At 58.5% G+C, this 18772-nt stretch overlaps 1 protein-coding gene across 13 annotated transcripts in view; it reads left to right on the plus strand.

The window, feature by feature from the left end:
- The window catches only part of Mcf2l (MCF.2 cell line derived transforming sequence like), a 93929-nt gene extending 75224 nt beyond the window's left edge, over positions 1-18705 (plus strand). For 8 of the 13 annotated variants that reach the window (XM_063247056.1, XM_023560654.2, XM_005007137.4 and 5 more), the window contains 22 exons: positions 118-309; positions 729-920; positions 1229-1388; positions 2217-2290; positions 2627-2703; positions 4393-4459; positions 5024-5139; positions 6135-6204; positions 7867-7959; positions 8047-8139; positions 8592-8717; positions 9432-9653; positions 9844-9936; positions 10784-10862; positions 10970-11036; positions 12038-12153; positions 12285-12377; positions 12939-13013; positions 15115-15236; positions 16506-16618; positions 16999-17102; positions 17195-18705. In XM_063247056.1, the coding sequence (XP_063103126.1) occupies positions 118-309; positions 729-920; positions 1229-1388; positions 2217-2290; positions 2627-2703; positions 4393-4459; positions 5024-5139; positions 6135-6204; positions 7867-7959; positions 8047-8139; positions 8592-8717; positions 9432-9653; positions 9844-9936; positions 10784-10862; positions 10970-11036; positions 12038-12153; positions 12285-12377; positions 12939-13013; positions 15115-15236; positions 16506-16618; positions 16999-17102; positions 17195-17277 (2427 nt within the window). In that variant the 3' untranslated portion in view covers positions 17278-18705. Of the gene's footprint in view, positions 1-117; positions 310-728; positions 921-1228; positions 1389-2216; positions 2291-2626; positions 2704-4392; positions 4460-5023; positions 5140-6134; positions 6205-7866; positions 7960-8046; positions 8140-8591; positions 8718-9431; positions 9654-9843; positions 9937-10783; positions 10863-10969; positions 11037-12037; positions 12154-12284; positions 12378-12938; positions 13014-15114; positions 15237-16505; positions 16623-16998; positions 17103-17194 lie in introns of those variants that run through there. The other 5 variants (XM_063247057.1, XM_023560655.2, XM_063247058.1 and 2 more) reach the window with 3 other exon arrangements.
- Positions 18706-18772: the final 67 nt, after the last annotated feature.

Raw genomic sequence — 18772 nt, forward strand, 5'->3', positions numbered from 1 at the left:
CAACTATAGCTGTAAACAAAAAGGATGTCTTTCCACACCCCAGGTCCCACATCCCCGAGGATCCAGTGCTCCAGTTGTCTCTACCGAGAACACTTGAGCTGACTCTTGTATCCACAGGTGGCTGTGGAGAGAGCCCGTGCCCTGGCACTGGAGGGCGAGGGGCTCATCGACAACAAGCACTATGCTGTGGACTCCATCCGTCCCAAGTGCGAGGAGCTGCGACACCTCTGTGACCAGTTCTCCTCGGAGGTCAGCAGGAGGCGGGGGCTGCTCAGCAAAGCCCTGGAGCTGCACAACCTTCTGGAGACAGTAGGTGGCCCCTCAACCATGGCACCCATAAGAGAATTCAGGGGCAGCTGTGTCGCTGAGCTGCAGCACCCACTGACCAGAAGTGACCTCCTCCCTTCCCTGCATTCCTCTTTCTGTCCACCTGGAGGGTGTAGTCCTGACAGGCACGTCTGCCTGTGAGAATTCACCACTGCAGTAGTGATTCTGCTGGGGGATCAGAGACCTAGCATCCTGGTTGGTCTCTTCCCTCTTCCCTGCAGATGAATCCAGTCCTAGGGAACCTGCTGCACCCCAGGGAGTTCACTGAACTTGGTGCAGAGGTGTCAAGAGCTGGTGCCCCCAAAAGTGTGTTGGGGGCACACGTTGTATGAAGTATGGGTAGAACGAGGAGGGCAGTGCTCAGGCAAGGAGCAGGCCCTGACCCAATGCTCTGCTTCCAGTCCATGAAGTGGTGCGACGAGGGCATCTATCTGCTGGCCTCACAGCCTGTGGACAAGTGCCAGTCCCAGGATGGTGCTGAGGCAGCTCTGCAGGAGATCGAGAAGTTCCTGGAGACTGGTGCAGAGCACAAGATCCAGGAGCTCAGTGAAATCTACAAGGAATATGAATCCATTCTCAACCCGCACCTCATGGTAATGTCAGCCCTGGCTTCAGCAGCCTGGTCCCTCTGATCAGTGGAAAGTCACTTGCTAGGAGGGGGTTCCCCCAGGGACCCATCACATCCCAGCACTGCTTGACACTGCACCAAACCAGGCACCTTCTCACCCCATGCCCTGGGGACTCCAGGAAGTTCTTTACTCCACCCAAAGACCACTGTCCTTCTGTGCCTCCTGACCCAGCCCCTCCCCTGTGGTCAGAGCTGCAAAAGATGCCACAATGGAAACCCAGTACATCCTACACAGGACAGTGCGTCCTCAGTGACACAGTGGTGCCATTCCAGGAGCACGTGCAGAAGGTCTTCCAGAAGCAGGAGAGCATGCAGGAGATGTTCCACCGCCGGCAGGCAAGCCTCAAGAAGCTGGCAGCCAAGCAGATGCGGCCCGTACAGCCGGTGGCCCCCAGGCCGGAAGTGCTCACAAAGTCATCCTGCCCATCCCCAGGTATGTGTGGTGGCCTCACACTTAGAGAGCCAGGATCCCTGCCATGGGCACACATAGGCAGTGTTCTTCCATGCACTTCCTCCTTGCCCAGCCCTGGCACAGGCAGTGGTTAGCAGTGCATACCCAGGACCAGTGCATCCCGCCACCGGGGGTGAGCAGGACTCAGCCACAGGTGTCCTTCATGTCTTGTCTGGGGTTGCCTTGTGCTGAGCGAAGGAAGAGCTGGGTCCTATTGGCCGAGACTGCTGAGTTCCTAGGCTGTTTCCAGACCCTGTACCCTCCCACCATTCTCTGTTCTGCAGCCACCACATCCTCCCCCTGCCCCAGCCTGCCCAGACCTTCCTATGCCCACCATGACTATGTCCTGCCCGATCCCACCAGCCCACGAGTGCTCCACGGCTGCCACCTTTCCTGGCCTGCTCCTGGCTTCCCTGCTGGGCCAAGGCCACCGGCCCATTTCTCAGAGAGGTTCTTGTGCCTTAACTCAGGACTTCCTGTCTCTTCCTTGGCAAGTTTCCTCATGGAAACTCCCAGAGGGCTTGGGAACCTCGGTAGACATCACTCACCAGTGCTGAGGGCCTGGGGCACACTAGGGCAGGAGAGGATGATCCTCCACCTGTCTGGTGGCTCCCAGCCTGCAGCCATGCCCTTGCATGGTGCCACCCCATGTCCCAGCCACCTCTGAGGGTGGGGAGCTCCCACCAGATGCCCAGGGAGCCCACCCTCCCTCTCTTGCCATGTCTCAGCTTTATCTGAGGACTGAGGAGGCTCAGTGGTGTCTCCTGCTCAGACAGAACCCAAACCCTGCCCCACCTTTCTCCAAACTAGGGGGTTGGCGTGGACCTGAGAACTCCGGCTCTGAGGGCAGCACACTGCGGCGGGGACCCTACCGAAGGGCCAAGGTGAGGCCATCTGCTGCTATGATCCCACTGTGCCGTGCAACCCTGCTGTGTGCTGTGTGACCTCACAGGCCATAGGCTTCACTGCCACAGCTTTCTGTGAAGCCAGCGCCCCTTTTGTGCCCACTCTAGGGCTCTGCAAGGCCCACCTTAGGGTGTGCAGGCCCCAAGGGTGCAGCCACCCTCAGGAGCATCCCCAGGCAGGAGCTGGCACTCTAGACATCAGGTTCCCGAGGGCACATCTCCTCGGGGCTGCCCTGACAGGATGATGCCTGACCTCCCACCTCTACTGCTACAGCTCCAGGGTTCGAGTCAACCCCATGTGCTCTTCTTCCACAGAGTGAAGCGAGTGAGAGCCGGCAGGGCCGGGGCAGCTCCATGGGGGACGAGGAGGAGAACCTGGCCATCCTGCGCAGGTGAGTGCCCACCACCAGTCACACTGGGGCAACCACCTCGATCTAGGCTGGAGGCTGTGAGGTCCTGAGCAGCTGAGTGCTCCCACCCTGTGTGGTGGGGGTGGTGGGACATACACAAGTGGTGGCATGAACCAGTATAAGCACATGTCCACTGGACTGGGAGTGACTGGCTACACTGCTGAGTCCCTATGGGGCCCTGGTCCCCTCTCTTGTGGAGGATGCCCTCCTTATGAAAGCAAATGCAGTCCATGTTCAGGGTGTACCCAGGACTCCATCCATTCCTGTCTGTCCATCCACATCCAGCCGGGCTGCCTACCCTCGATCTTTCCTGGCCATTGTCCCCACCCCAGTGCTCTCAGGCGAAGCATTCACCTTACCACCTCTTAAAAGCCTGTGTGTATCCTGGGAATGCACCACGATCAACATGGACACCAGGACCTGGGCCCGTCCTTGGGGCTGGATGGAAGCACAGGGGACGCCATCTCCTGCCTCCCCTGAATGCTGCCTGCCACTGTCACTCTTAGGCCCACTCATTGAGGGCCGGAACTGAGTGTCGCCTCTGAATCCACATGTGGCCGGTGTGTGCCATGGACAGCGCTGCTCCTGCTTGCACCTTGTCCAGCCTCCCGTTCCCTTGGAGCCCAGGTCCTCACACTGAGGTGCCATGTGTGCTGGAGAGCAGCTCCTATCTTGCTCAGTCCCACCCGGCCCAGCGCAGACCACATCCAGGTGCAGCAGGTGCAAGAGGTGGACACAGAAGGGGCCTCAGCACACACAGGGCACAGAGATGGCAGTCACAACTATGGTCTCCATATCATCACAACAGAAGGGAATTGGGACAGATGCCAGTGTGGGCAGCTCAGTCCCAGGGCTTGCTGGGCACCATGTCCTTTGTGTCTGCCCTGCACATGGCTCCAACGGATGCCTGGACCCTAGGACCTTGGACTACTCTGAAGTTGGGGTGAAGAAGGTGCCCCTGAAAATGCCTGGCTCAGTGTGCATAGCAGCCCTTTCCAGGAGTGCCCAGTAGGCACAGCACTGTCTCTCTGGGGTCCTAAAGATGGGGCAGACATGTGGTTGGGCAGACGGGTCCTGTTGGGTGCTGACCCACCAAGAGAAGGCAGAGGTGAACACTGGAGAAGTCTACAGACCGAGCACAGGCTATGGTTCACATGGCCCAGCTTTCCATCCTCCTGGGCACTGGTCCAGAGGGATCCTCAGACTGCCATGTCAGACACCTGGCCTTTGTGTAGGGCCAGACCCTCAAGCTGTGTTCATTAGTCAAACCAAGCCAAAGTTCCAAGCCAGGGGCCCCCTGGGCTCCAATTCCTATGGATAAAAGTAGATATGTGGTCCTCCTTGGGAGGTTGTCTGAGGGGCCTGTAGCACTGGGCAGGCTCTTCCTGGTGGGTTTCAGGCTGTGGAGGAAGTAGTTCCACAGACAGCATTGGGCCAGGTTGATCACTGGTGCCTGTAGAAACAGGACTGCTGGTCAGAGGGACCCAAGGGTCAGGAGACCTGCTGGGCACAGGGAGGTGGCCCAGGTGGGATTTAAGGCCTATGGCAGATGGAGGAACAATCTCCCAGCACATTGCGCACTGGGAAGTCCTTTGCCTCTGGACCAGGCATCCCCATGCCCACAGTGAACTTGTGCCCAGCTGGCTCTCACCATCTCCACCTGCCCCCCAGGCATGTGATGAATGAGCTCCTGGACACAGAACGGGCCTACGTGGAGGAGCTGCTCTGCGTCCTGGAGGTGAGGCTGCTGGGGAGCAGGGTCTGCACTGCTTGCTCCTCCCCCCAGAGCACAGTGTTAAAGGGATGCATACAAATGAGTGTCTGTGACCCCCAAAGGCACCTGGACTTTGCAAACTGGGGGAGACTCAGCTGCTGCTCACAGGCCAGGGTATGACACTCACTGAAGGAGACCTGCTTGAGACAGGCTTCTGCAGCCAGAAGGCTGCCTGCTCTCTGCAAGGGAGCCCATGCAGAAGAGCCAGTGAGGTCCCATGAGTAGAAAGTCCTGGAGCCAGGCTGGGTTCCCTGCGACAGGGCCGGGCTTGTACAAAGTCCTCAGGCAACTAGCAGCTCACTCAGGCAACCCAGGGCTCACTCATGCAGGTGTTCAGGTGAGATCTGCACCCAGCCATGGGGAAGCACCCTCCCACAGAGGGGTGTGCCTTGTGTGGCTTGGTTTTGGGCACTGATGCCTGGTCCTGAGTAAACAGACAAGAGACAGAGTGGTGGCTGCCTCCTCTCACCTGGTCCTCATGCCCCAGTTGTGGGTGGAAGCTCCCAGCTGACCTCCCCCATCCTGCAGGGCTATGCTGCTGAGATGGACAACCCTCTGATGGCCCATCTCATCTCTACGGGCCTGCATAGCAAGAAGGGCGTGCTGTTCGGGAACATGGAGGAGATCTACCACTTCCACAACAGGTAGCACCTAGATCACCCACACACAACCCTCCCTCACTGTGATGAGCCTCCACTGCACGCTGGTCCTGCTTAGTGAGGGGTGAACTCACAGCCACAGACATGGGGCAAGTGCCAGGAATGCCATGTGGCTCCTGGCCTTGCTGACAGTATCTATGTGGCCAAGTGTAGGCTCAGGTGCCGGGATGGAGGAGCAGCAGCCCCATCTGTCCTTTTTTGTCCTCCAAGGGTGCACCCTTGGCATTTGGTGGCTCCAAGGTCCACACTGTTTGACCAGCTCTGGTCCCCACCTAGCCTGCTCTTGGAAGGGGACAGCAGGCAGATGCTCCTTCCTCGTGTCCCTGCGAGCTTGGGTCTGTATCTGCAGACCCAGTGAATCCTGCCTGCCTGTGTTGATTTTCAGCTCCTCTTTGGTACTTTGTTGCCTCCCTATGACTTATGGTAGCTCTGGGGAGCAAGGACAGGGTGGTTCAAGGAGAGAGGTGGCCCATCTGTGAGTGCAGACCCTGGCTGCCACTGACCCTCCCAGGAGCTGTCCCTGCCCACAGAGGATGCACGGTCACTCCCTAGCTTCCTCTCCTGGGCCCCAGTACAGCCCCTGCAGCTCTTTCCTGGGACAGATGCAGGCAGAATGTGGTGGAGACATTCATCCCTTGGCCCAGCTTGTGCTGCCAAGGGAAGGCCCCAGACTTGTCCTCAGAGACGTGGGGAGGTCCTGTCCCATCAGTCTTTGCCCTTCTCTACCTCTGTGCCAACAAACATCAAGGCAGCTCACCTCCTACATGAACGTGACACCCAATCAGGGAAACAGCAGGGCACACACAACTGAGTGTGTAGGACCCAGGTCAGGTGTGGGGTTCAGGCTCCCTGGTCCTCAGGCCAGCGCTGTGGCCTGGTCTCTGAGACTGGCCAGAGTGGAGCACGAACGTCCCCTGGAAAAAGGTGTCCTTAGGCGCCAGCTGTTTCCTCTGTGGCTCAGCATAAACCTCTCCCTGCAGGATCTTCCTTCGGGAGCTGGAGAACTGCATAGACTGCCCGGAGCTGGTGGGACGCTGCTTCCTGGAGCGGGTACGTCCCCCACCAGCCGCTGCCCCACTTACCCTCAAGATCCCTGAGCACCTGAGACTTCGGATCCCCGCCATAGTTCCACCCGCTGACCCTCCGAGTGCATGCATCTGCAGTGTAGGCCAGACTGATGCTTTCGGTGGGGGAAAAGGACAGGGCTCTTTTAAAACCTAACAGCTACCACCAAAAAAGACAAAAACTAGAGAACAGGAACTTCGGGGAGAGTTCCTCTGAGCTGGTTTCTGTCTTGGTCCTGACCATGCTGGGTGACACTGACATCACGGCTGAGCTCTCAGAGCTTCGTTTTCTCCTGTGGGTGGCCAGCATCTGCTCCTTCCTGGGGCTCTGGGCTGACTCTAAGAGGAGGCTTGCGAAAGAGCTCTGAACAGGAAGTACCCCAACACATTGGTGTCTTTCCCCTGCCCTGAGCTCCTGCCATTTTAGCTCTGTGAACTAGGGCTTAGCTTCAGAAAAGGCAGCTCTTGAGAGCAGAAACAGGAAGTGACCTCATGAAATAAAGAAAGGAGGGAGAGAAGGAAGGAGCAGAATGGGGTCAGCTCCCATGCTTCCCTGTGTGTCCCACTGAGTTTGGGGTGGCGGGGTCCCATGGGTGAGGTTCCAGCCAGTGGCAGTGTCTCCCTTCTGGTGTGGGGTAGAAGACACGTGGCTGGCCCCATGCTGTCACAAGCTGCCAGATTATGGGTCCTCCTGGGGGCACTTATCAGCACGGGGGCTCTGTGGAGTGGGGAGGCTCTGCCAGGGACTTGTGGAGCAGGTTCTTAATGACGAGAGCTGCCCTAGGAGGTGAAGCAAGCCTCTGCAGCTCAACTGAGCGGAGATGAAGAAAAGATGTGGGGAGCAAGGGGTGAAGGAAACGAGTAGAAAAGTGGCCACTGTGGTGGGCAGGCTGCAGCACCTCCGCCATGAGTCTTCAGTGCCATACACACTGGTTCTGTGGTCAGCTGACTCCAGGGCTCCTGTCATCCCTAAGAGAGTCACAGTTATAGTCATCAGTGGCTTCTACAGCCATCCGGCCCCAGGGCTCCACTTCTACAGCCGCCTTGAGCCCCACCTTGGGATCACTGCTTGGGGGGAGGCTGGCTGGGCACAGCGTCAGAGGCCAAGGGTGTCAGGGCCATAGGACTCAGAGATTGGGGCAGTGAGCTAAGGCTCACTAAACTGGGCCAGGGAAAGGGATGTCTGCAAAACAGAGGTCTGCACCCTAAAACCATCTGTATCCCAGACAGCTGCTCCCCAAACCATCGCACCTGAGAGTGTCTGCACCCCAGGGCCCTGTGTACTCAGTGCCTATTGTGCCCTAGAAACTTCTGAGCCCTGAAGCCATCTAGACCCTAAAGTTACCTGAGTCCCTAGAGATGCACAGGGGCAATTTCATCTCACACAAGTTCGGATTTGATTTTTACAAAAGTATTTGTATAATTTGCAAAGCTACTTGAGAGACCCTGGGATTTTATTTAAATAAATGATCAGATAGTACTGTAAGCCACTTTGGGAATAAGGTGTGCAACAGTGTCCCCAGCAGGCCCTGGGGTGGTGGCCAGGGCCCTAGTCCCCTTCCTGACTTGACAGCAGGGCCAGGCCCCACCAGCAGCTCTAGGTCAAGAGTAGCTGAGTGTGACATGCCTGTCCCTGCCTGCTCTGCAGATGGAGGACTTCCAGATCTACGAGAAGTACTGCCAGAACAAGCCACGCTCCGAGAGCCTGTGGAGACAGTGCTCCGACTGCCCCTTCTTCCAGGTACTCGGCCCTTCCCCACGCAGCCACTCCTTCCTAGTGACCCTGTGACAGACCCCATGAGGTCTAAGCCAAGGCCCTGTGCTCCAGGAGTGCCAGCGGAAGCTGGACCACAAGCTGAGCCTGGACTCCTACCTGTTGAAGCCAGTACAGAGGATCACCAAGTACCAGCTGCTGCTCAAGGTGGGCACCGGGCTGATGCCCCATCACTGCAGCCTACCGTGCCTTGGCTCACCCGGTGCAGTACGCAGGGGAGTGGCTGGACACATCCTCCCCTGGACTCCTGCTCATCCCTCCAGGCAGCTGTGCTGCAGGTCCTGAGGCCCCCAGCCCCACAGGAGAGGCAGGAAGCTGTGAGCCCAGGCCCATCTGCTGGTTTTCCAGAGAGGCAGGAAGCAGCTTGCAGCCCCGAGTGGGGGCAGGAGGGTGGAGGGGCCAGGTCTATACCTGCTGAGCTGAGCTGTCCATGGCCAGTAGTGCCTGCTGTCTGTCAGCCCACTGCAGGAGTGGGTAGCCAGCAAGCAGGGATACCACACAGCATGTCATGGGGTCTGTCCACGGGGTCCAGGCCTGCATCTGTGGGTGTGTCAGCACCCTGTGTATGACAGGTACCTGTGTACCCTTCTCACCCGCAGGAAATGCTGAAGTACAGCCGAAACTGCGAGGGGGCTGAGGACCTGCAGGAGGCACTCAGCTCCATCCTGGGCATCCTCAAGGCTGTGAATGACTCCATGCACCTCATCGCCATCACTGGCTATGACGTAAGGCTGGTCGGGGCAGAGATGCCTGTTCCGGTGGGATCCATGAGCAGTCCGGCCTGCCCATCTGCTTCCCTGCTCCCTGTGCATGGCTTGTGCGAACAATGAGGACCAGATTGTGCCTGTGTTGGCCTTGTAGTCTGGCCTGCAAGTGGGAACAATGAGGCATGTCCCTCTTCGTTGTCCCTCAGTAGCAGAGGGACCTTTGTTCTGGCACTTAGGCCTATAGGCCAGTGGCAAACAGCCTGAGGTCCCAGGCAGATTTCCACTTCCCACTTACAAGCCCGTGCCAGGCCGACCTGCCGGCTTTTGGTGCTTGCATGTCCACTTGTCCTGTTTTCGGGATGGATGGCCTTGGCTGTTCAGCAGTTTCAGGTCTATGTAGAGTCAGGTGCACAGCACAGGAGCCCTTGTGTGTGTCCCCGCTGTGATCCCCACCTCAGTGTTGCTCACCTGTCAGCTGAGCATTTGCATTAGTGCCCTGGGTTGAAGCCAGAGCTCAGAGGCACTGGAGGTGGGGAAATGCAGGAGAGATGATGTATCTCACAGAGCCTCTCCCGCCCGGCCTCCTCGTGTTCACTCCTGAGTGGCAGCTGTGGCGTTCCACCCCCATCCCTCCATCCCTGCTGCCTCCCTTCCCATCCCTGCTGGGGAACCTGTGGCTGTGGCCTCATCCACCCCATTCCTCATCCCACATGTGCACACGCTACGTTCCAGGGCAACCTGGGTGACCTGGGCAAGCTGCTGATGCAGGGTTCGTTCAGCGTGTGGACGGACCACAAGAAGGGCCACACCAAGGTGAAAGAGCTGGCACGGTTCAAGCCCATGCAGCGGCATCTCTTCCTGCATGAGAAGGCTGTGCTCTTCTGCAAGAAGAGGGAGGAGAGCGGGGAAGGCTACGAGAAGGCACCGTCCTACAGCTACAAGCAGTCCCTGAATGTGAGTGGGCGGCTGGTGTGGTGCAAGAGCTCCAGGAGGGGCCCGGGCTGCTCCCACCAACGGGGCTGGGATGTGGGCCACCCAGCTCCTGCCTTCTTGCCACCCCACGGCCCTCCCTTGTGCTCCCACGTGCCCCGAGGGTGGCAGTCCCTATGTAGTGACACCTGTCTCCCTGTCCTGCACTTGTCAGATGGCCGCCGTTGGCATCACGGAGAACGTAAAGGGTGATGCCAAGAAGTTTGAGATCTGGTATAACTCTCGGGAGGAGGTGTACATCATCCAGGTAGGATCAGTGCCCACCCTGCAGGCATCCTGGAGCCCTTGGCTCAGCATGGCCAGGGAAGGACCTGGGGTCCACACTGTCTGGAGGTGGTCCTGTACCTGGTCCTGGTGTTGACATGAGGTGCACCAGGTGAATGTGGGAGCTGTGTGGACTGGGGTCCCTGCCTTCACATAGGTGGGGCTCACTCAGACTGGCATAAACACATGGCAGTAGCCTTTCCACGAACCCAGCCAGGCCACAGTGAGGACACAGCTATAGGCAGAGTGGCCCTCCATCCCCTTCAGATTCCAGTGCAGGGAGGACTCAGTCCCAGCTTTGTTCCCACCCTGCTGTCATCTGGGCCACACAGAGCAGAGAGGATGTAATCGTGGGGCCCAGCTCTGGCGCCAGAGGCCCTACACCTTCAGAACCCAGCAGCCACCTGGCAGGAAACTTGGCTGGATGCAGGAACCCCTCTCCCAAAACTGGAGGGCAGCCCTGGCCCAGGGACTCACCTGGCTGTTTATGGTCAGCTTACCTGTGCCTTTGGGTTCTCCTTGTCTTTGTCACCTAAAACAGTGTCACAACAAGGCCACTCCTGGAGGCCCCTGCTCTCGAGGTTGCATTTTGCATGGGCTTTGCCTGGGTAGCCAGTGTCATCAGCCCCACCAAGGTCCTCTGCCAGCACCAGACATAGCCCCACGGCTATGGTCTGGGCAGGCCCATGCTGCCACCCAACAGTGCCACAGCCACAGGACTTCCCACCATGCCTGGCTCTCTTGGGAGTGGACTATCAGGGAGAGAGTCTCCCAGGGCACAACTCATCAGGGCCCTGCTTGCTGACTCCTGGCATTTCTTTTGGGCCCAGGCACCAACTCCCGAAATCAAAGCTGCGTGGGTGAGTGAGATCCGCAAAGTGCTGACCAGCCAGCTGCAGGCCTGCCGGGGTGAGCGAGGGAGCCCCACGCCATGGTTCTCACTCCAGAGAGCCCTAGTGTGTGAGGGTGCGGGTGCTGGGTGGCATGGTAAGAGGCCCTCATCGCTTCCCTTGCAGAGGCCAGCCAGCACCGGGCCCTGGAACACTCGCACAGCCTGCCTCTGCCCACGCCGGCCAGCACCAGGTGAGGCCCAAGCGCAGGGACCTGTGGGCCTCTGCACACGCCGGGGCTCTGCTGCCCCTGTTGACTGAGTTCCACAGTGAGCTCTTCCCCTTACCGGGAATCACATGTCCCCCACGCCACAGCCAAGGCATCACCATGACACCCATTCCCAATTCCGGTGTGAGAGGCATGGGGGTGGGCACACTCTCAGGGACAGAGGTTCCCCAGCTCAGGGGTGGAGCACACCACACACACTCTCGGGGGGCAGGGGGGTCCTCAGCTCTGGGGTGAGCACAATGCACAGACTTTCAGGGGACAGGGGGTCCCTGACTCGGAGATGGAGCACACCACGCACACTTTTAGAGGATGGGGGATCCCCAACTTGGGGTAAGCACTCCACACAGACTCTTGGGGGACAAGGGGTTCCCCAACTTGTGTCCCCCTGCTCTGTGTGGTCCCCCAGCTCCTGTGGGCTCAGTTCAAATGCGGTGTGCAATGTGGGTTCCTTGATCTTCTTCTTTTTGTCATTTTATTCCTTCACTTGTTTTTTTGCTCCAATCTCTTATTTCTTACATAAGTCACTTTTATTTTTTCCACATACATTTCTGTTTTGTCTGTACGTATGCTTGTGTGTCTGTTCTCCCTGTGGGGATCTGGTGCCTGGACATCACATCACTTCCTGTTTCCTGGTATCTTTAGTTTTGTTCTTTATTTATATGGTAGGTTTCTCCTGCCTTTAAGCTTGGGCATCTGAATTATTGCAATGAGACTGCACCCTGGCTGCTCTACCCGTAACTCAGTTCCCCCTTCTCCGTGGAACATGCGGTGCTGCACCTCATTTTCCTTTCCCTTCACCCCAGGATGGGGCTGAGTACTAAACTGGGCACAGAGCTGCACTCCGCCCGCTGGGAGTGTGGCTTCCTGACCTCCTCCACCCCTGGGCCTCGGGCAGTGTCCCCATGGAAGATGAAAAACCAACCAGCCACCTGCCATTTGTTTTCTGTCATATCCTATGTCACCAGTCCCTCAAGAGGAAACACAAGAAACGTTAAAAACCTGGAGGAGAGGAAGACAGCCCCCCTGAACCTGGAGGGATACGTGAGCGCCTCCTTGTCCAAGCCCCACGAGAAGGGCAAAGGTGGGTGTAGCTGCGAGCACAGGTGCTGAGAGCTGAGCCCAGTCCCTCCTACACGCCAAGCCCCTCGCTCACACCCACACTGCTGTCCCCGGGGCAGGGGCCGACAGGCACCGTCTCTGTCTCCCTCCTAGATGACTTGGTCTCTAGCTCTGCCTCTGAGAGCTCAGCGCTGTCCAGAAAGCGCTTCACCCTGCAGGGCTTTGCCAACCTCAAAGGGCAGAAAGGTAACGCGCACAGCGCGAGACCGTGTCCATGTCCCCACACCTCGGGGCCATCATGCACGCCCTGGTGGCTGTCCATCCATGTGGATCACTGTCCCTCCTCCTGTGCGACCCCGCGGCACGCCCCCCCTCCATTCTCTTGCTGACCAGTGTTGTGGGCACTGCGGTCATCCTCTAGGGGCGCCCGTTAGAAAGCACGACTGTCCTGTGAGCACAAAGCCTGCTGGGAAACCGCCAGTGGTCACTGTTCTGTCACCCCACCTGTGCTCCTCCTCTTGCTCACACTCACACTCTGCCCAGCAGAGCAAGCCTTATGGCTGAGATGGGCCTGGGGTGTCCCCTAGGCCTCTCCTGGCAGTTGGGACCTGGTTGCAGACCTGCAATGGATGGCCCTGAGAGGATGGCCCCCGGCTGCGCCATCTTCCCTCTGCACTTCCTGTCTTTCGGCCTCTCCACCCCCGTGACTGATCTCATCCAAGCACTGCCGACTCCTCCCTGCTGCACCCTCCATGCTCTCTCTCTCTCTCTCTCTCTGTGACGTTTCTGCCTTTCCTCCTCCTGCAGCTTCTCCTACCAGTCCTGACAAAAAAGCTAAGCGGCACGAAGTAAAGAGCGACCCGACTCCCTTTGGTTTGCGAGGTAGTGTGACTCGGCCTCCATGCTAGCCAGGAAGGTCACCTAGTCAGGACTCCTGCGAGCCTGTGAGCCAGGGCAAGGTCCTGGGGGCTCCCAGCTTGATGCTGGGGTTCAGAGGCTGGGGCCCTTGCTCCTCCCATCACTGGTGGCCCTTGTGGCTGCAGGGCCACTCCTGGCCCCACATGGCACCAGCTCCCCTTATGTCTGTAGCTGGCTCAGCCTTCTCGGGGGATACAACTGTGGGACCAGGCTGTCCTCCCTGCATCGGGGAGCCCAACAGGGCTGCCTGCTCCTCATGTTCCCAGGCCCCACTTCATGGTGCAGGTGCACGTGTGCTGTAGGCTTTTATAGGTTCTGGGGCACAAGCTGGCCATGCCCCAGCCCAGGCCCAGAGGCCACCACACTGTCAGCTCCAGGGATCTATGCTTCATACCCTGTTCAGACCCTGAGCTCCCGCTGCTGCCCCCGTGCCATCCCAGGCACGGGACCTGAGACCTGCGCCACTCCAACCAAGTGCTGGGCAGGGTTGTTTTCCCAGTGGAAGCTGCCCAGCAGGGTCTGCTGTGTCCCTCAGAGCTTTCTCCACATGCCTGAGCTCTGAGCTGTCTGCACAGTTGGCCCTGTAGGACTGTGGGACAGAGTGGCCTGGCAGACTGGCCAGGGCCACACACTTCCCCAACCATGGCCTGGTGGGCAGTTTCCTCTTGGCAGACCCTTGTTGCTGGCAGTGAGTGGAGAGGATGCCTTGCAGGTGTGTAGGAACAGCTTCGGGTGACATGTCTCCACTCCCTATCTTGTGCCACCTGTGGATAGACAGCAACCCACAACCCGGCTGCCTCCTGAGGCCCAGCAGCCTCTCGGTTGTTATCCTGCTGGGAGCATGTCAGGGACCATTTCACAGGAAACAGGGTGACCAGATTGGCAAGTGCCTTGGGACTGGTAGACTTCCAGACTTCCAGGAGAGCTGACCCCACCAGCTGCAGCCTGAGCCCACTGGGCCTCAGCCTGTGGCACCCACCATCCATACAATTAGACCCAGAACAGGTGCTGTGCAGGGCTCCTGAGCCCCCTAGCGGAACCCAGGTGCACTAAGGCTGCGCCTGCCTCTCCCCCAAGGGCTGCCTGAAGGCCAGATGGCTGGCAGGGTCTGAACAAGCTCCGTCCAGCCCCCACGCTGTGTCAGCAGCTGGGAACACTCGTGCATGCACACAGTCTCTGCAGCCACGACCCTGGGAAGCTCTGGCAGGCAGGGCCCAGTACACAGCCCCCACCTCCACAGTGCACCCCAGGAGGCAGAGCCAGAGGGGCCCCTTTGAGCCGGGCCTGGTATGGGTGGTGCCTGTCCTAGGGTGATGAGGGACATTTCCCATGGTCCTCAGCAGTGCTCTCAGTGGACGGGTGGCCCCTCCACAGCTGCTTTCCAAGAGCTCAATGCCCTCCTCTCACTGGCTGCATGAGTGGACCATGGAGCTGGGGTTCCCCAGGCCACCAGCTTCCTGACATGCATGGTCATGTTGACATGTCTCTCAGAGCAGTGGGGTCCTTGTATCCAAAGCATCTCTGTCATCTCAGGATGGGGCCTGGAGCTTTCCTACCCTTTGTAGCTGCCTCAAGGCCACATGCTAGGCAGGACTTCAGGGCCTGAGTGGGGGGATACCCAATGGGAGGGCCTGGATTTGCTGTCAGTGGCACTTCAGCATTTCTGTCCCGGGCCACCTTGGGCTTGCCAACTGGAACTCACTTGGCTGATTTTGCTAGAAACTGGTAGCTTTGAGTTCGTGGAAAGCAACTTCCCCTGTACATGTGCCACAGGGCATGGGCCAAAGGGTAGGCTCCTGAGGATGGTGGCATGACAGGATGAGGGCCCACCTCTTCAGGGAGGCTCTGGACCCAGTATCCCCAGGAACTCAATGAGGTAGAAGCAGAGGCTCCCCTGAAATTCCCCAGTGTCAGAGCAGAACTGCTCCAACACCTTGGAAGGGTGCAGAGAACACCATCCTGGTTGGGGGACTTTAGGCCCGTCTGGGGCTGGGGATGCAGTCCCTCCCCTATGCTGTGGCTCCATCACTGGGGTGGCCCTCACTGGCACCTGTCCTTCTTCCAGGCTGGAGCAAAACATCCCAGTCCCTAGAGGCCCCCGAGGATGACGGTGGCTGGTCCAGTGCAGAGGAGCCCATCAACTCATCCGATGCTGAGGAAGATGGTAGTGTGGGCCCCAAAAAGCTGGTAACTTTGCTCCCCATGGGTGGCTGGGGCACTATGGTCCCTGGGGAGGGAACATGGGAGGTCCCCTTGGTCTGAGTCTCTGGGTATGGCTTCAGCTCTTGGCACGGATGGGCACTGTTCCTTGGCTGAGTGTCCATGGTAGAGCCCAGTCAGGTACCTCCTGGGTCGGCTGGCACCCAACCCCAACACATACAAGAAGTACTCACCTCTCTTTGCTAACATCTCCGCCTCGTCCTTAAGGAACTTCAAGGCCTTGACCCACAGTGAGCTTTGTGTGGTAAATGAGGTCTAGCTTTTACCAATGGAACTGGTGAAAGCCCTTTGCATGTGGAAGCTGTGGAGTTAGGGTTACACTGGCCGGTGGTGTCTACATACTCTGCACAGGGCCTGGTGTGAGCAGGGGGTTCACATGACTGCCCAGAGCTTCGGAGGGCAGAGGTGGCCTGGACATGGCCTGGGGAAGCTCAATAATGGGGAAGCAGGGCAGGAGGGTCATGGCTGTGCTGGGTGGTGGGGGTGGGCAGGGCCCGGGAGGGGCCGGGTGCAACTCTTCCACTTAGAGGGCCGGCCCATCCTCCTCAGCTGTGTGCTCACAGCTGCTATAGGAGGTCGGGGCATCCATGTGCTTGGCGTCCACTCCTGGACTCCACATCCATAGCAGCAGGACTCCGCCCGGGCCTGGCCTCTCCCCGGAGCTGGTGATAAAGCAGGACAGCATAGACAGCCTCTCCTCTTGCAGGGAGGCACAAGAAAGGAGTAAATCACAACAAGCTAGGTCAGGATGGCAAGCAGCCATGAAAGCAGACAGCCAGGGAGAGGCCAGCCATGGAAGGGGCCTGGTACCATCTGGGACATGTGGCCACGGAGGGCCTTGGATAGCATGGCCACTAAACTAGACCTGCGGTAGGGAGCGTTCTGGAGAGGGACGCGAACAAAGATCCGGGGCCGTGGGGGTGTTTGGAGACCACAGATCCCCTGTGGCTGGACAGTGAGGACGCAGCAGTACTGAGGGCGTGTCGACAGCTGGGATCCTAAGAGAGGACCCTGGTGTAAGCTGGTCATCTCTGCACATCTGTGCACGTGACCAGGCCCCCAGCAAGGTGCTGTTGAGGCCCTCACTGCGCCTCTGGAGCCACCCAGTGTAGACTTGTTCAAGTTCTGTGGCTGGTGCTCCGTGGATGGGTGGGACAGGTGTACGCGGCTTGCATGGGTGTCTCGGGGCAGTTGTGCTGATCCGTTGGCCCTGCCTCTGAATTGCGCCCTGCCTAGGTCCCTGGTAAATACACTGTCGTGATGGACGAGGAGAAGGGGGATCCCAACACCCTCAACGTGAGGAGTGGGGACGTGGTGGAGGTGGTGGAGGAGGGCGCCGAAGGGCTCTGGTAAGAGGCATGCAGGCTCCCCCAGCGTGCACAGTGTTTACACCTCAGAGGGTGCGCAGTGTTTACACCTCAGACATGGCCGCACGCACCTCAAGCACACCCCATACCTCAGGCACGCCCACACGCGCCTCAGCCCCGCCCACGCGCACCTCAGGTCCACAGCCCCCCACTTCCTCACTCCTCAGACACGCCCACACGTACCTCAGGCCCGCCCCCTCACACCTCAGGCAGCCCAAGCCACGCCCTCACGCTCTTTAGCCACGCCCCTCACTCCTCAGGCACGCCCACACACTGGGCAGGCCTGCACCCCTACACCTGCTCCAGCATACCTACACCATGGGCGTCGGGCGTTGTGGACCTGCAGCCGCTCTCCCTCACAGGTTCGTTCGGGACCTGACCCACGGGCAGGAGGCCTGGGTGCCGGCCAGCAGCCTCTGCGCACTCCTGGGCAAGTCTCGCTCGGCCCAGTGTCTGAGCAGCTCAGGTAAGACCCGCGGTGCGCGCTGACCCCGCCTGGCCCGGCCCCGGAAGTGCAGCGACCCGGGCCCAGAGTGTCCCCGCTGCCTCCCTCCGCAGAGTCGAGCCCAGGGTCCGCCGTGTTGAGCAACTCCTCGAGCTGCAGCGAGGGCTGCCCCGCGCCCTTCGACCTCCAGGCCTAGCGACCACCAGGCGGGGCGGTGCGTGCCCTGGGGTGTCCTGTGGCTAGTGTGGGGCGAGGCGGCCGCGCCATGGGGCCCAGCGAGGAGGATGCGGGCGCCCGTCAATGGAGAGGCCTCGCGCACCCGGCCCGCCGCCCTCTCCCCATTTCCTGCCGCGTCGACAGGCCAGCAGCCTGTGGGTAGCTTGGGACTCTTTTATAAGTTCCTGATTTTTTAAAATAAGGTCAGTCCCTTGGCCATTTGGTGGTACCTTGGTTTCAGATCTTTACCAAGAATCACTGTGTTTACATGAAATGACAATTTGATACTGTATTTGATAGAAAACTATTTTTTGTTACTGGGGCTTACATCAAGCACGTCGTTTATACCACTACACGGCTTGGGGAACGCTCAGCCTGCACTCCTGAGGTGCCCCTGCAGTGGGCAACAGGGACCTGGCACCTGCTCTGGCTAGGTGACAGCTCTGTACCCAAAGGCAGCCAGAGACCAAGGAGGTCCTTCCACCTGCACATGTTTCATTTTCACAGGAAAACTTAAGCTATAATTTAAAATGTTAACCTTCTTTTTTACAAAAAAAAAAGGGTGGGTTATCAATGTTTTTAAAGAGCTTCACTAAGTAAGGGTATTTTTATTGTTTTTAAAGAAAAAGTGTGAGAACACAATTCCCACAGGGTCGCTGCACTCGGCCACAGGCTCGCTGCGCCACTGCCCATCCCACCGGGGTGGGCAGGACCTTGGTGCCTCTCCCGGGCACCTGCCCGCTCTGATGGGAGGTCCACCTCCAGGTGCTGGGTGGGAGTTGCCAGGGCAGATCTGGATGTGGGCGGGAGTCTCCTTTATCCAAATCGAGGCAGAACTGGGATGAAGCTCTTCTGTTTCTTTCCTTTTCTGTGCGTCTAGAAACCAATTCTCTTCTTTCGATTCCCTTTCCGTGCCCAGCAGGGCAGATATTTTTGTATGTGTGTATATATGTTCACCTGTGTACATATGATCTGATGTAAAGGACGTATTTATGTCTCAAGCTGCTGAACAGTGTCACTTTACAGTCCTCTCCTTGTTCCTTCACCCTACTGGCACTGACCCTGGGGTCGAGGCCATGCACCCTCCCGATCCACGGGTGCAGAGCCATCGCTGGCCAGACCCCAGCAAATCATAACAGACACGTGGACACTCGGTGGCCTTCTCCCCGGGTACACAGATTCCGAAAGCGACTCGGAACACAGTTGCCCAGATCCATTGTTTAGGCGGAGCTCCTACCGTCTCCTCAGGAGCCTGCCCACCTGTGGTCTCTTCCTCATAACAGCACTTTAAAATGTCACCTTTTATTCACTGTTTTGTTTTTTTTTTTTACTTCTGATGTAAGTGAAATTTAAAAATCCAAGTTCTTATCTGTATGGATGAAGTCTGAATAAATGTCAGCACCTCTTACCGTTGGCCTCTTGCAGCAGCTGGGTTTGGCACTGCGCGCTCTCAGTGCCTGGTCTGGCAAGTAAGG

Source organism: Cavia porcellus, unplaced genomic scaffold (genome assembly GCF_034190915.1).
Source record: "Cavia porcellus strain 051 isolate PalLab524CR breed Dunkin Hartley unplaced genomic scaffold, mCavPor4.1 scaffold_4, whole genome shotgun sequence".
NCBI lineage: Eukaryota > Metazoa > Chordata > Mammalia > Rodentia > Caviidae > Cavia > Cavia porcellus.